Source organism: Bos grunniens, chromosome 11, assembly GCF_055505025.1.
Source record: "Bos grunniens cultivar Pamir isolate PY7600 chromosome 11, Bosgru_T2T1.0, whole genome shotgun sequence".
In the NCBI taxonomy this organism is placed as follows: Eukaryota; Metazoa; Chordata; class Mammalia; order Artiodactyla; family Bovidae; genus Bos; species Bos grunniens.
In genome coordinates this window covers 21,259,050-21,275,996 of record NC_141175.1, presented here as the reverse complement: position 1 = coordinate 21,275,996, position 16,947 = coordinate 21,259,050, and the positions used below count along the sequence as shown (strand labels likewise).

At 35.1% G+C, this 16,947-nt stretch overlaps 1 protein-coding gene across 11 annotated transcripts in view; it reads left to right on the top strand.

The window, feature by feature from the left end:
- The window catches only part of ROCK2 (Rho associated coiled-coil containing protein kinase 2), a 132,196-nt gene that overhangs the window by 109,855 nt on the left and 5,394 nt on the right, over positions 1 to 16,947 (top strand). For 3 of the 11 annotated variants that reach the window (XM_086325611.1, XM_086325607.1, XM_086325615.1), the window contains 10 exons: positions 1,495 to 1,588; positions 1,684 to 1,778; positions 2,515 to 2,694; positions 3,203 to 3,371; positions 3,702 to 3,878; positions 5,827 to 5,897; positions 6,944 to 7,032; positions 7,704 to 7,782; positions 8,998 to 9,259; positions 9,345 to 9,558. In XM_086325611.1, coding sequence (XP_086181737.1) covers positions 1,495 to 1,588; positions 1,684 to 1,778; positions 2,515 to 2,694; positions 3,203 to 3,371; positions 3,702 to 3,878; positions 5,827 to 5,897; positions 6,944 to 7,032; positions 7,704 to 7,782; positions 8,998 to 9,259; positions 9,345 to 9,558 — 1,430 coding nt within the window. Of the gene's footprint in view, positions 1 to 1,494; positions 1,589 to 1,683; positions 1,779 to 2,514; positions 2,695 to 3,202; positions 3,372 to 3,701; positions 3,879 to 5,826; positions 5,898 to 6,943; positions 7,033 to 7,703; positions 7,783 to 8,997; positions 9,260 to 9,344; positions 9,559 to 13,046; positions 13,111 to 16,947 lie in introns of all 11 variants that reach the window. The other 8 variants (XR_015136417.1, XM_086325610.1, XR_015136416.1 and 5 more) reach the window with 5 other exon arrangements.

Below are 16,947 nucleotides of genomic sequence, written 5' to 3'. Positions count from 1 at the left end.
AACTTAAAATTTACTTGTAACAAAAAACAAATAAATGACAGGGGAAAATACTTGTATTTATTAAACAAGTGATTAGTATCTAGAATATAAGTGGAACTCCTACTATTCAGTAAGAAAAAGCTAAATAATCCAAAGGGAAAATTGGCCAAAAGAGAAAACCTAAAAATATGAGCAAATGTTTAACTTTACTATTATTTAGGAAAAGGCTAGCTAAAATAATTTTGTATCACCATTTCATAGCCTTCATGTTGGCAAAAACTCAGTGTCTGACTACTTTGAAATGTCTGAAGGATGTGTGGAAAACAATGTTTTTCTTACTAATATCCAGAGTATAAATTTAATAGAGCATACTGCTGCTGCTGCTGTTGCTAAATTTCTTCAATCGTGTCCGACTCTGTGTGACCCCATAGACGGCAACCCACCAGGCTCCCCCGTCCCTGGGATTCTCCAGGCAAGAACACTGGAGCGGGATGCCATTTCCTTCTCCAGTGCATGAAAGTAAAAAGTGAAAGTGAAGTCGCTCAGTTGTGTCCGACTCTTTGCGACCCCATGGACTGCAGCCTAGCAGGCTACTCCGTCCATGGGATTTTCTAGGCAAGAGTACTGGAGTCGGGTACCATCGCCTTCTCTGAATATAGCATACTACAGTATAGGAAATAATACTGCAAGTTCCAGTAAATTTTAAATATTCATATAATCCAAAGAAAGTTCATAATAAGATAAATGTGCTAACGAAATTCAGACACACTACTCCTAGCAGCATAAATGTTTGTAATAGCATAAATTCAAATATATTAATAGATGAGTGAATAGATAAATGCAGTAGACGATAGAACTACTACATCAGTTAAAATTAATTATATATATCGACAATTTCATTCTTAATATAATGAGTGAAAGCAATTACAAAAAAATAAATACAGCATCATGCTATTTATGGACAGTTTAAAATCACATAAAAGTGCATTATATTGTTTCACATGTGTGTAGTAAAAGTATACAATCATGGATGGGAAGGATGAACACATAATTCACAATAAAATTTCCTTCAGGAAGGAAGAAGAATAGGCTTTGGCAAGAATACCAAAGAATGTCAACTTCTTTAGTAAAATTGTATTTTCTGTTTTAAAACAATGTTTTATAAGTTTTAAATTTTATTTATTCTGCATGCTGGAATGCAGAACTTTGTTATAGCATTTGCTTTTTTTTTTACTTTACTAAATGTTACTTCCATTTTAAATACTACTAAAGATTTTTGAAAGGGGGCAAATTTTTGGCTTCCTGGGTACATATGAAGTGTGTTACGTTTTGTAAATTTTCATCAATTTTGAAGTTTGGTAAGGTAGGACAAAGGCAAGAACTGTAGAGATAGATGTATTTAGAAAAACAAGAGTTTTAGCAACATTCTAGGATATTTTCATTTTGAATTACTGCTTTATAACTTAAAATTTTATAAATTAAGATATAAATTTTTTTTCAATTTTCATTTCTTAGCTTGAAGAAACTAATAGGACACTAACTAGTGATGTTGCCAATCTTGCAAATGAGAAAGAAGAATTAAATAACAAACTGAAGGAAGCCCAAGAGCGTATGTATTAACAAAGAATAAAGTTTATTTTCAGTATGCCTAATGGTTACCAGTTGCTAAACTATTAATATAATTTTTACATTTTTCTGTTTTAGAACTATCAAGGTTGAAAGATGAAGAAATAAGTGCAGCAGCTATTAAAGCACAATTTGAGAAGCAGCTGTTAACAGAGAGGACACTCAAAACTCAAGTGTGTATATAATAAGCTCTAAATATGATTTTGAAATTTTTCTTAGTTTATCTTTCTTTCATTTTACTTCTAACATTGCAGATTGGCTGTAGCAGTCATTGATGGTACCAGTATTTGTGAACAGTCAGAATTATCCAGTTTTTTACCACATTGAGAGAAACTAGATTTGAGTAACATTGTTGTGTTCAGTGTTTATTAAGTTTCTCTTAATTTTTCCATATGGAATCATAATCCCTCCTAATTTTTTTACTGTAATCTGATAAATTTTTCTGCTTTTAAGAAATGGTAGAGAAGGACCATTTCCTGACAGCCTAAAAAAGTGTCACTCTGAAAAGGCATCGTGATTCTTAACTACCCTTTTCTCAGCTCTCAGATTGTATATACAGCATGAGTCCTGGTGGGTCCAAGACATTCTGCTCTGTGGTTGGACATGTATTTTATCAGTGTGATGCCAGTGCAAAAGTCTCTTCTAGAATAAAAGAAGATCTGCCTCCCAAGTGGTAGAAAATGACATTAGAGTGAACCTATAAACATTTAAAATTGTAGTTCTCAGAAAACATGAGAGTGTTGGTTGGGAAAAGATGATGAATAATGATGAAAGTGTATTTTTTTTAGTTTAAAGGTGTTTCTTTGTGGCCCTGTGTGTAGGGAAGATTTTGTAATGTGCTATTGGTGAGTTACCAAGAAATCATCAACATAATTTACTTATTTACATTCTTATTTTTATGTTTTTAAGGCTGTGAATAAGTTGGCTGAGATCATGAATCGAAAGGAACCTGTTAAGCGTGGTAATGACACAGATGTGCGGAGAAAAGAAAAGGAGAATAGAAAGCTACATATGGAACTTAAATCTGAACGCGAAAAACTGACCCAGCAGATGATCAAGTATCAGAAAGAACTGAATGAAATGCAGGCTGTAAGAATGCTTTTTGAAGACTTCTTTTTAAGAAGTAGAATTATTTTCATGTCTGCATATATTTTATAGGTTATGGAACATTTCTATTAATAATTATAGTAGTCTCCCCTTATGCAAGAGGACTATGTTCCAGGATCCCCAATGAATGCCTGAAGCCACAGATACTACTGAACTCTATACCTACTGTATATTTTCCTGTATTGTAAGGAGTGGGTAGCATATACAGTGTGAATAAACTAGACAAAGGGATGATTAATATCCTGGGCAAGTAGAACCAAGCAATGTGAGAGTTCATCATACTTCTTAGAACAGCACATGATTCAAAACTTAGAGACTGCTTATTTCTGAAATTTTCCATTTAATATTTTCAGACTGCAGTTGACCTTGGATAATTGAAAACACAGAAAGTGAAACCTTGGATAGAGAGACTGCCATTTTACTGAACTAGGAAGCAAAATTATAAGATGTATGACATTCAGTTGGTTTAATGTAATTCAATTTCTTGTAGCAAATAGCTGAAGAGAGTCAGATTCGAATTGAACTACAGATGACACTGGACAGTAAGGACAGTGACATTGAGCAGCTGCGCTCCCAGCTCCAGGCCTTGCACATTGGTTTGGATAGTTCCAGTATAGGCAGTGGACCAGGGGATACTGAAGCTGATGACGGGTTTCCAGGTATAGATTCGTTCAGCCCTTACTTTTTCTTTTGTCTAAATATAAATCAGTTGATGGTTTTAAGTCCTGTAACTGACTTTGCTCTTGAGGAAAAATATTTGTTATTTCTTTAAGGGAACACCTACTCCTTAGAGTAGGGGTTCAGATGACAGTTTAAATTATTTTATTTATTGATTTCCCACAAAACTTTTTATTATAAAATGCAAGTGTAAATTTCACATATTTAGTTATTTAAATTAACTGTATATTATTCATAGCTCTCCTTTTAAGCTTTCATTTTTATTTTTTCTTCTTTCTGCATTCTTACTTCCTTTTATGTTGGGTGTTTAGTTCATATCACTCAGTCACACACTATGGAATCCATGTCATTCACCTACCAACGTTCCTCCACTTCTCTCAATATTGCCACTAAGCCTTCCAGTTCTCATATGCTTCTTGACTCTGATTCTGACTCAGAAGAAGAATCTGTTCCTTACTTACCTATTTCATCGGAACCTAATGGTACAGGTGACATCCTGAAAATCTTTGATCTCTGGGGTTTTTTTCCCACTACCCATAATTTTAGTTCTTTTGAAAATTTTTGTAATAATAACTAATACTCACTAACTCTAACAAGTTGCTGCATTAACAAGTCTCAGTTAAAAAGAAACTGCTGCATGAACAAAGATTTTGTTTTTTAAGGAATTTCACATTGCATTGCTGATACAACTGATAGAATTTATTTTGTCAGCTTATAAGAAATGGAGTAGTGCTTTATATCGTTTAAGAACATATGGTTTCACTGTCTGTTTTTCCGTTTTTAACCAAGAAGAAATTCTTTCTGAAGTTTCGTATCAAGAATGATGGCACAGAAAAACCATGTGTAGACCGTTTTAGAGGGTATATTTAGGTTTCCCTTGAGTGCTTACTTAGTCCACACTGTGAAAGTGATAAGTGTTAATCGCTCAGTTGCATCAGATGCTTTTTGACCCCATGTACTGTAGCCCTCCAGGCTCTGTTCATGGGATTCCCCAGGCAAGAATACTGGAGTGAATTGCCCTTCCCTTCTCCAAGGGATCTTCCCCACCGAGCGATCAAATCTCTCCTGCATTACAGGGAGATTCTTTACCTTCTGAACCACCAGGAAGACCAGCCAACATTGTATGTGGCCTTAAAAAAAGTATAAGACAATTTGACCTGATCCTTGTCCTGAAACTAATTATAGTTTAAATGAAGAAACCAGTTGGAAAACCCCAAAAATTGTTATGTTTAATACAAAGTTAGTGTAAGTACAAAAAATGTTTAAACACCACAGGGTATTAGTGCATAAACAGTTAGATGTAAAATCAAATTTAATCTATTAGTTGAATTCAAAGTAAATTTGCTATATTTATTTACATTGTCATCACATTTTCCAGGTATATATCAGTATAAATTATAAGTGATTATATTGAAGTTGTTTCAGATCTTAGCAATAAAATTACTTCAGTCTTACCCATCTTGTTAGAGATCATCTGATTAATCCCTTAAATTGTTGTAGGGCCATGTCTAGACATTCGAGTATATAGCTATTTTTAATGACATCATTTCTGTTCATGGGGTCTGGAAGGTTATTAATGTGAGAGAGAGAGGGAGCGAGTATAAGCACTGGATCAGAGATGTGTCCTGTGTGACTTTCTGTGGGATTGTTCTGAGAGTTGAAGAAAATTTATGTAAGGTGTCTAGCACAGTTCAGACACAAAGTAGGTGACAGCTACTTTTATTATTAGATAACCTCCAAAAAAGCTTACTTCATGTAATTATTTCACTAAAATAAACTGATCAGATACCATTAGAACAGATTCTAAGGATGCAGAGTTTTCTTGGCTGAACTAGAATTTTACTGATTTTACTATTTTAGAATTTAGGAATCTTTTGGCTTACTGCTACTTATTAGCTAGATTTGATCTATAATTTACACAGTTTTACTTCATTTTATTTAAAACCATTCTAACAGTCCATTTTCTCTAAAACCATTCTAACAGTCCATTTTCTCTGAACATTTAATTACTCACAGAAAATATTTTGTCTTCAAAGTTGTGTACTATATCTGTAGTTAGGCCTTCTTCCAAAGGAAAGATAGAGGATTCTGATACAGTTGTACCAATGAGAATAGACAGCTGGTTTTCATTTTTGCAACTTTTCTGCGGAACTTTGCAAATGCATGAATTTAATTAATGGGGCATTTGACATTATAAACTACAGGATATATATTTCCAATGTGATATAACCTGGATTTCGTTTTGCATTGTATAACTTGCTTATACTGATCCTACATTATTATTATATGTTAGATGATTATTATATGTTATATGTTAGATGATTATATGTATAAATTCTGAAGGGCATATTTGCTTGTGACTTATATTAAAATTTTTTAAGTTCCTCATTTTCTTAAGAGATTTGTTGTACTTATATTCATATGTTGTGCTTATAGAATCAAGACTAGAAGGATGGCTTTCATTGCCTGTGCGAAACAACACTAAGAAATTTGGATGGGTTAAAAAGGTAATTGATACTTTTGAATCAATACTTGATTTTGAATCAATACCTTGAATACTTTTGAATCAGGGTCTTCTGTTTTACTTTTGGTTTAGCTGTAGCCATTTCACTTTTGTCATTGTAAGATATAGATAACCAGAACTTTTAGACACGTAAAACTTGTTTGTACTTTGTGATTTGGAATAATTAATTTTATATATCTTTGTTTTAAAAAAAGAAACTTTTCATCGTTAACATGTTGTTAATAATAAAACAGATTTTGGTGTTAGGAAAATAGAAGGCTGTATTGACTTTGGTGCCTTTGCTGTTTCCAGGAAGACAACTCTAGATATGACAGAAAGTCCCAGATATTTCTTTTCCTCTGTTACTATGATTATTGATATTATGTTCATATTCGAGAAGTGTCTTAGCTTTATGGCTGCTGTAACAAAATACCACAGACAGAGTAGCTTATGAACAACAGAGATTTATTTCTCATGGTTCTGGAGGCTGGAAGTCCAAGATAAGGAATCAGCCAGCATGATTGGGTTCTGGTAAAGGTCTTTTTCCAGGTTGCAGACTTCTTGCTCTATCCTCATGGTGTAAGGGGTGGGAATTTCTCTGGAATCCCCTTTATAAGGGCACTAATCCCCTTCATGAGGTCTCTAGTGTCATGGCCTAATCACCTTCCCAAGACCCCACTTCCTAATATCATTACATTAGGTAATGATGTAAATTCATTAACATATGACTTTGGGAGAATATAACCATTCAAACCATAGCAATAAAGTTGCTTACGCTTTTGGATCTTAGAGCTAAATCAGCCCAAAAATTAGTTGACTTTGTCCCCCGCCCGCCCCCCACCCTGCATTTTGCTTACTTAAAATGTATACTAACAGATCTGTTCTTATTTTAAGGAAGACTTTTTTAAAGGATACATTGATAGCTTTTTAGGTATTTAACATATATTTTATATGATCTTTATTGCTAATGTAGAATTTATTTTCAAAGAAAAACAAGTAAGATATATATTAACTTAATCATTGTTTAATTACTTTCCTCCTTTTTAACAGTATGTGATTGTAAGCAGTAAGAAGATCCTTTTCTATGACAGTGAACAAGATAAAGAACAATCTAATCCTTACATGGTTTTAGATATAGAGTAAGTATTTTTATTAGAATATTTGTTATTGTTGTTCAGTCGCTAAGTCGTGTCTGACTTTTTGCGACCCCCATGGACTGCAGCGCGCTAGGCTTCCCTGTCCTTTACCATCTCCCGGAGTTGGCTTACGCTCATGTCCATTGAGTCGGTGATGCCATCCAACCATGAGAATATTTTGTAACTTTATCTTTTAAAGTTTAAGAAAGTAGTGTGACCTTTTGTCAAGTTAGTGTAATTTATTAGTCATATAGTACATGTATATACTCATATAGTAAATGCTACTATACTGTTGTTAGATTTTCTTATATTTGTTTCATACAGATGAAAGTTTGGCATATAAAGTTGGCTAAAATGTCTCTATTTCATGAGTTTTCAATATGTTGTTTTCTGAAACTAATTAGAAAATTTCTGACTTACTGAAAATTTCTCAAAATCTCAAGGAGTGATTGAATTTATAGAGCTCTAACATTCTAATAAGAGTCAGAGTTGTTCAGTTGCTCAGTCGTGTCCAACTCTGCAACCCCATGAGCTTCAGCACACCAGGCTTCCCTGTCCTTTGCCATTTCCCAGAGTCAGAGTAGTCAGTTTTAATTTCTGACATGAGTATAAGAAAACTGATATAATCTGATCCTTTGGTAATACTTTACTCTTTTATTAAAAATCTTTTATAGCAAGTTATTTCATGTCCGACCAGTTACACAGACAGATGTATATAGAGCAGATGCTAAAGAAATTCCAAGGATATTCCAGGTAAATGGTTTTATTTTGTGATTTATTTTGTTTTGTTCTTTTCACCTTTATACATTTTCAGCATGACATGACATAACGAATTTCTTTATTCTTGGGGCTTTTTCAGATTATCTTTCTTCACTTTTTGTCCCATTTAAAGGTGGTTTGTTCATTTGTGACTTTCATGCTTATCCTGTTGGATACATCTTAAATTCTTCTCTCCATCTTACTTGTTGAAGTCAGTAGTCTGTAGTGTATTTATATCATGTTTCTAGCCTTTGATATCCTTTTGTTCAAGGTTATGACTTTGTTTTAAATTTTTATTTTTAATTGGAGGATAATTATTTATAGTATTGTGATGATTTCTGCCATAATCAACATTAATCAGCCATAGGTATACATACGTCCCCTCCCTCTTGAACCTCGCTCCCCATCCCACCCCTCTCAGTCATCACAGAGTACCGGCTTTGGGATCCCTGTGGGTTACAGCATTTTTTGAGCATGAATGTTCTATTTTGGTTTTATGCTCAGTGCTCTAGAAAGTTAAAAAAGTTGCTTGTGAAGTTAAATTATGCACCCAAGAACCCTTTTACTTCCAATTTAAGGTGAAGCCAAATTCTTCCCTTTATTTCTTCCATTTTTAAATAGTCACACCAACCATGAATCCCTTCTGGTAAAAGCTGTAGTGCTTGGTGTACTGTAGGGAAGCTGGCAGCTTTTTTTCTGGGTACTTAGCAAGTTTGTTTGGAATATCTTATACATCCTTTCCTCTTTTCCTTTTTTCCTCAATTCTCCAAATACAAATCTTTTCAATTAAAACTATTTGCAGTTATCACTGAGTGGTCTGTTTTTGAGAATTATAGAGCCACAGTTCATCTCTTCAGGTGATTGTTTTGAAAATTCCCTCCCAAGAAAAGCTTTCTAACACTAGTCAAGTGAAGATTTATCTTTGGCTAGCCTATTGTGAAAAATGTGCTGAAACATAGGAAGATAACATGGAGAAAATAAGGAGGCGTCATTTGAACAGGATTGATTCTTTCGAGATGTGAACCACAGTGACTGGCTAGTGACTTTATTCATCTGAGCTCTTAATTACAACCTACAACCACTTGAACAACTAATGCATTTTTGTCTCATTGAATAGTTTAGACTAATTTTATTTATACTATAAGGATTATTACTACATTAAAATAGCTAACGTTTGAAGATACTCATTTTTCTTTATGGTGTTTGTAGATTCTGTATGCCAACGAAGGAGAAAGTAAGAAGGAACAAGAATTTCCAGTGGAGCCAGTGGGAGAGAAATCAAATTATATTTGCCACAAGGGACATGAATTTATTCCTACTCTGTATCATTTCCCAACCAACTGTGAGGCATGTATGAAGCCATTGTGGCACATGTTTAAACCCCCTCCTGCTTTAGAGTGCCGTCGCTGTCATATTAAATGTCATAAAGATCACATGGACAAAAAGGAGGAAATTATAGCGCCTTGCAAAGGTAAATAATAAATCACTTGCTCAATTAATATTACTTATGTTCAGATCATTTGAAACATTAAATTTTCTCATATATTTCTTTATAGTGTATTATGATATTTCATCGGCAAAGAATCTATTGTTATTGGCAAATTCTACAGAAGAGCAGCAAAAGTGGGTTAGTCGGTTAGTGAAAAAAATACCTAAAAAGCCTCCAGCTCCAGACCCTTTTGCACGGTCATCTCCTAGAACGTCAATGAAAATACAACAAAACCAGTCTATTCGACGGCCAAGTCGACAACTTGCTCCAAACAAACCAAGGTAATAAATTAAAATGTGGCAAAAATTAAAGCGTTAAAAAAATATTTTACTATTTGTGCTCAAATTACAAACTTTACTAATTACAGTTTTTCTTTGCTTGGTATTTTCACGATGTGTGGAATACCAAAAGTTTGAAACTATTTCATTGCTATTCAAACTGTTTCAAAACTATTTCATTCATTGGTTCAGCTGGATATAATAAATTTACTTACTAAATCACAAACATATATTACATTCAACCAAAAATACATAAAAGGCTCAATTTTGTCATGTGTATGTATATAGTCATAATATTTTATGATTTTATAAACACACTGACTTAATCTGTTGCTTTACCAGACAAGATGCACACCTAGACCTTTAAGTGTCGTGTATACACATTCTGTTTTTATTATTGCAAACCTCTTTAACCTCCTTTATATTAGATGACTTAGGGGGTAGGACTGAAATCTTAACTCTTAATTCAAGTATTCAGATAAAACAAGTAATATAGATCAGCTTTTAAAATGCAAATAGGAACTAATGAATATAGTGGGCATTTCTTGTAGTTGGGGTGAAGTTGGGAATATGGAGTAAGGTTAGAGATGATTATTGCACAAAAGCATTTTGATGGAGCCGTTTTCATTAGCTACATTATAGTAATTTCACTACATTATAGTAATTTTTGACACAAAATCATTTCTTGATTACTAGCTAATACAGTATTTATAAATAAATACTGCTCTTCATTGAAATGAACATGACGATTTGGTTAGCTGAAGGATAAAGTACACACTTAAATCATGTATCTGATTCCAGTTTCCTTTTAAACACAGAACCTTCTATATTTGAATAGTGATGTGCATTGGCTGTAATATCAGAAATATTTTCATTCTAGCCAAACGTCATACATGAAACTTTTCTTGAAGCTAAAATCTTGAACTTTTCTTGAATTATTTCTTGAAGGAAGTAATTTAGAATGGAAAAGGTAGATTGGTGTTTCATTTCAGTGAAAAGGTTGAATTTTTGTGTGAGGTATCAGTCAGTCAGTTCAGTCGCTCAGTCGTGTCCATCTCTTTGCGACCCCATGAACCACAGCACACCAGCCCTCTCTGTCCATCACAAACTCCCAGAGTTTACCCAAACTAATGTCCATTGAGTCAGTGATGCCATCTAACCATTTCATCCTCTGTCGTCCCCTTCTCCTCCTGCCCCCAATCCCTCCCAGCATCAGAGTCTTTTCAAATGAGTCAGCTCTTTGCATCAGATGGCCAAAATATTGGAGTTTCAGCTTCAACATCAGTCCTTCCAGTGAAAACCCAGGACTGATTTCCTTTAGGAGGGACTGTTTGGATCTCCTGGCAGTCCAAGGGACTCTCAAGAGTCTTCTCCAACACCACAGTTCAAAAGCATCAATTCTTCTGCGCTCAGCTTTTCTTATAGTCCAACTCTCACATCCATACCTGACCACTGGAAAAACCATAGCCTTGACTAGATGGACCTTTGTTGCCAAAGTAATGTCTCTGCTTTTTCCTGTGCTGTCTAGGTTGGTCATAACTTTCCTTACAAGGAGTAAGCGTCTTTTAATTTTATGGCTGCAATCACCATCTGCAGTGATTTTGGAGCCCTCACAAATAAAGTCTGACACTGTTTCCCCATCTATTTGCCATGAAGTAATGGGACCGGATGCCATGATCTTCCTTTTCTGAATGTTGAGCTTTAAGCCAACTTTTCACTCTCTTTCACTTTCATCAAGAGGCTCTTTAATTGTTCTTCACTTTCTGCCATAAGGGTAGTGTCATCTACATATCTGAAGTTATTGATATTTCTCCCGGCAGTCTTGATTCCAGCTTGTGCTTCCTCCAGCCCAGTATTTCTCATGATGTACTCTGCATATAAGTTAAATAAGCAGGGTGACAATATACAGCCTTGACGTACTCCTTTTCCTATTTGGAACCAGTCTGTTGTTCCTTGTCCGTTCTAACTTTTGCTTCCTGACCTGCATACAGGTTTCTCAAGAGGCAGGTCAGGTGGTCTGGTATTCCCATCTCTTTCAGAATTTTCCACAATTTACTGTGATCCACACAGTCAAAGGCTTTGGCACAGTCAATAAAGCAGAAATAGATGTTTTTCTGGAACTCTCTAGCTTTTTTGATGATGCAGCGGATGTTGGCAATTTGATCTCTGGTTCCTCTGCCTTTTCTAAATCCAGCTTGAACATCTAGAAGTTCACGGCTCACGTACTGTTGAAGCACGGCTTGGAGAATTTTGAGCATTACTTTGCTAGTGTGTGAGATGAGTGCAATTGTGCGGTAGTTTGAGCATTCTTTGGCATTGCCTTTCTTTGGGATTGGAATGAAAACTGACCTTTTCTAGTCCTGAGGCCACTGCTGAGTTTTCCAAATTTGCTGGCATATTGAGTGCAGCACTTTCACAGCATCATCTTTTAGGATTTGAAATAGCTCAGCTGGAATTCCATCACCTCCACTAGCTTTGTTCATAGTGATACTTCCTAAGGCCCACTTGACTTCACATTCCAGGATGTCTGGCTCTAGTTGAGTGATCACACCATCATGATTATCTGGGTCTTGAAGAACTTTTTTGCATAGTTCTTCTGTGTATTCTTGCCACCTCTTCTTAATATCTTTTGCTTCTATTAGGTCCCTACCATTTCTGTCCTTTATTGAGCCCATCTTTGCATGAAATGTTCCCTTGGTATCTCTAATTTTCTTGAAGAGATCTCTAGTCTTTCCTATTCTATTGTTTTCCTGTATTTCTTTGTTTTGATCCCTGAGGAAGGCTTTCTTATCTCTCCTTGCTGTTCTTTGGAACTCTGCATTCAAATGGGTATATCTTTCCTTTTCTCCTTTGGTTTTCACTTCTCTTCTTTTCACAGCTGTTTATATGTGAGAAAAGAGATATGGTATGGTAAAGCTAAATATTGTAGAATTAGTGATTATATGATAGTAATTGACCTGAATAAACTCAGAGAATTCAGAGACACTGAAGATCATTCCATGTACCTAGTGTAAAACATCTAAAAATTAAATTTCTATTATTAATATTGTAGAACCATTAATGCATAAATACCAAGCTATTTTAATATCTTACAATATATAGTGCTTTATGCTTCCAACATGCTTCCATATCCTATTCTCTCTTTTAACTTCCTATGTATTCTATCATTTGATCTTCAAAATACTCGTGGAGTAGAATAGGTGCTTTTTTTTTTTTTCCAGACTCTAGGAAGGCAGATAATTTGGTTAGATTCAGGACTATAAGAACTCAAGTTTTTTTAGTATATTTTATTCTTTTGTGCTATTTTAGAAGTTAATGATTTCACTACATATGATAACACAGTTTATGAAGCAGTTTTCAGACTGAGTGAAACATGTTTCAGTTACATAAATTTTCATGTTCACCGACTGATAATTTTCTTGCCTCCCCCACTTCAGCATTACAGTTCATTTGAAAGCACATTTACTTTAATTTTTGTTACTTTTTTTTAGTTCTGGCCCTGCCCTTCGAATCATTCTTCATTGATTTTTTAAAAATACATTTTGCATAGCAACAGTAAGTAATAGGGATTTCTATTTTCACAACTATGCATGTAGATAAAACTAATACCAAAACTGGCTGTAAAATATATAGGGATTTTTTTTGACATTTTAAAATCTAATATGCTCTTTGAAATTCTAAATGAAAAGATGGGCAAATTTATAATGTTGCATTTTATTATGCCTCTGCAACATTATTTCCATTGCTTTTAACACCTTTGCCTCCATTGCTTCATTAATTCATAAAATTGTATCTGTGTCTGTCCTTATGTGAATAACCCTGCATTTTGCATTCCATTTTGGGTGTTACATTTTAGGAGTGGCATACACAAATTGGAGGGTATACAGAAGGGAATCACTGAGGGAGTAGTGGGCCATTTGATGGTGTTACACATGTAGCAAGTGGATGAACTGTAAGTCTTCTGAGGAGGTGATCTGAAAGGATGGGAGATCGTAAATAACAGTAAAGACTTAAAGGATTTTTCCTTGGAAGAACCAAGCAGAGAGGCACATTCTAAATTAGCAGGGAAAGCTATCAAGCAATCAGATGTGCAAAATTGAAAGAATGGGCTTGCTCTAGCATGGCGAGTGCCCTGTCACCACAGGTGTGCGTCTGGTTTAGATGACTGGCTGGCAGAACTGGGAGGGAACAGTGCTCTTCCGTCTGTCCTGTGTATGCAGTGTGATGTCGAGTAGCATGGCTCGAGAGGGGAGTCAAGCCTTGGACCAGATGATCTTTAATACCTGCTAATTTATAACGTATTCTTATAGACAAATGGGTAGAGCTTTAAAGCACTATCCAAGAAAATGTAGGAACAGAATATCTGGTTTGTATTAACAGTGATTTAATATGTAGCTCTTCGTTTGTGCTCATTTAATATTAGCAGTCTAGCTTTCAGTTCAGTTCAGTCGCTCAGCCATGTCTGACTCTTTGCGACCCATGAACTGCAGCACGCCAGGCCTCCCTGTCCATCACCAACTCCTGGAGTCTAGCTTTAGTTGAACCAGTTAATTCACATGGTATCTTTCTTAAAACAAATGTTTGGCTTCATTAGACATCATCACATATGTACATTCCTAAACACACTAAAACAAAGCACCCATAAATATTCATCTAGTCTTTTTTTTTTTTTCAAGTTTACCTTTGTTAACAACTGCATCATTGCATTTTTTTCCTTTGGCTTCTGTCATGTTCTTGTTCTGAGTCTCCTTTTACATCTTTGCAGCGCTTCCCTTTTTCTGTAGTTCTGAAGTGCTTGAAGTAATGTGTGTTAGCTACTATTATTATTTATAATAACATTTCTGAGAGCATATTATATTATGCCAGGCTCTCTTCTGAGAACTTTAACTGTACTAACTTATTCATCCTCATAACCACCCTGGGATTTAGTGGTTCTGTTTTACAGATGAGGAGACTAAGACACCGAAATGTTGTGTGCCCAGTGTCACACAGCTCACGAGCACCAGGGCCATGAGTTTAGATCCAGATAAGCTAGTTCCAGATCCTGTGTGTTCGGCTGTTTCACACTTCTCTGCCTCATGGTGATTCAAGGAGACTTGAATTAATTGGCAGTCTATAAAACATAATGTGTAGAATGCTATTCTAGAAGAAAGTTATTTTTCTTTAATTTGAATTAAAATACTATGCTAGAAAAGTAAGAAATGGATGACTAAAATGCTCACTTTTGATGAAGACAGTTTGGAGGGATCCTCATTTGTTCCAGTGCAAGACACAAAATGTTGGTCCCTGCTGAGGGCTTTTCTCTTCAATTTTCTATAAAGATTTTTTTTTAAGCCATGCATAAAAATATAAAGCAGAAATACAACAAATACTTGTTTTAGAAAATAAAGCATTACCAGTACAGTTAAAACTTAAGGGTAGGGGAAGCTAATATTTTATCATTATTTCATCTTTATTCTTTTCCAGTTTTAAATATTAGAACATTATTAGACTAGTTGGAAAAGATAATAAAGTTATATACAACTTGATGTATCAAAATTAAATTCATAAATGAAATAGAAGAAAATAAGGGAATATGTATCTGATCTTGGATTCAAAAGGAACTTCCTAAGAATAAAAGCAAAGAAAGTAAAAGATTGACTAACCAAAAATTAAAGACTTGTAGATTTTAAAAATGCCACACATTTTACAACACACATGAGAAAGATGGGTTAGTGTGTTTATGCATGGAGTTCTTATATAAGTCAAAAGGAGATTGACTTTTCCCAATGTAAAAATTAGGAACATATAGGTATTACCATAAGTATGAAGAAGTTATCAACCTGATTATTAAGCAAAGAAATTAAAACTATATTGTAAAACTGTTCTCACCTGCCAAAATGATAAAGATTAAAAAACTTGGTAAGATGTAAAGAAATGACCCACTTATATGCTGCCAGTAGAACTCAAAACTCAATGCACCTCCTCTGCAGCAGTCTTTGGCGATAAGTTTCATAGGCCTGAAGTGTATAGCCATTGATCAGTTAACATGTTGTTTATTATGGAGGTATGAACAAGAGTTTTGGGAGAACAAAGGAAATCGTGGAGAATTCTGCCATTAAACCATCAAGAAAAGTCTCAGAAAGATGGAGGACTAGTAATTTGCCAGGCAAAGAAGTAAGAGAAAAGAAAGTTTTAGGCAAAATATTATATGCAGAGGCACTGGTTGTCAGGGTTATATGTGTGTTTGCACCGTTGTATGGGGTTACGGTGGGGAGAGGGTCAGAATAGAAAGGGGAAGAAGGTAACACTGGAGAGAAAGCTCTGGGTCAGATTGAAAAGGACTGAGTTCATCACTGTGCTAGAGGAGTCTTGATTTTGTTCTAATAGGAGGCTTTCAACAAGAGATTATTAGTATGTTTTGACTTAATGAGATCCTGAACTAAAATACTGACAGTAAAAATGGAGAGAAGAAATCAAGACAGATTTTTTTTAAGTTGATATGACAAGAATAAGATGACTGACTGGGAGCGATTGAGGCAGAGGTTTTAAGGGAAGTCTCATCATGCGTTCCCTGGGCCTCCCTGGTGGCTCAGCTGGAAAGAATCTGCCTGCAATGCTGGAGACCTGGGTTCGATCCCTGGGTTGGGAATATCCCCTGGAGAAGAGAAAGGCTACCCACTCTAGTATTCTGACCTGGAGAATTCCATGGACTGTGTAGTCCATGGGTCGCAAACAGTCAAACACGAGTGAGCAACTTTTGCTTTCACTCATCATGCATTACACTGATAGCCTAGTGATGAGACTTTTAAAATCTGAAGATTGTGACCTGGGCACACACTTCACACATTCTTCAGAGGTTTTGGAAGGATATGAGATGCATATTTTTCATAAAAGTATGCTAAAACAGGGACTTGGATACATAGGAAGAACTGATCTCAGTCTCCCAAGTAGTAGAGTTGAAACCATAGCTATACATGTAAGGCTAAATAAATGAGTATGTACTTGGCTGTGCTATGTTTTAAGGGAATAAATAATTATATCTGAGTTTGTGTACTTATATTTTGTATTTAGTGCATATTGAAGTAGAGTAATTTTAGTTGATTTGTTTACTTTTAAATTAGGGTAATAATCATCCATCAACCTACCCTGTCAGTGATTCTCAAAGTCAACCAGCTGTATCAGAATTCATCTCAAAATTCATCTTAAAAATGCAAATACTTCCCACCCACCTTACCCCCAATTTAATTATAACAGAATCTCTTGAGATGAAGCCTGGAAATGTACATTATACATAGCATTGGGTAAATCATATACACTAAAGTTTAAGAACCAATTGCATAGTAACCATAGATGAGTTTTGGGGACCAGGTGAGTTCCTTGGCACAATTGTATTCATGGGTGTCACAGTTA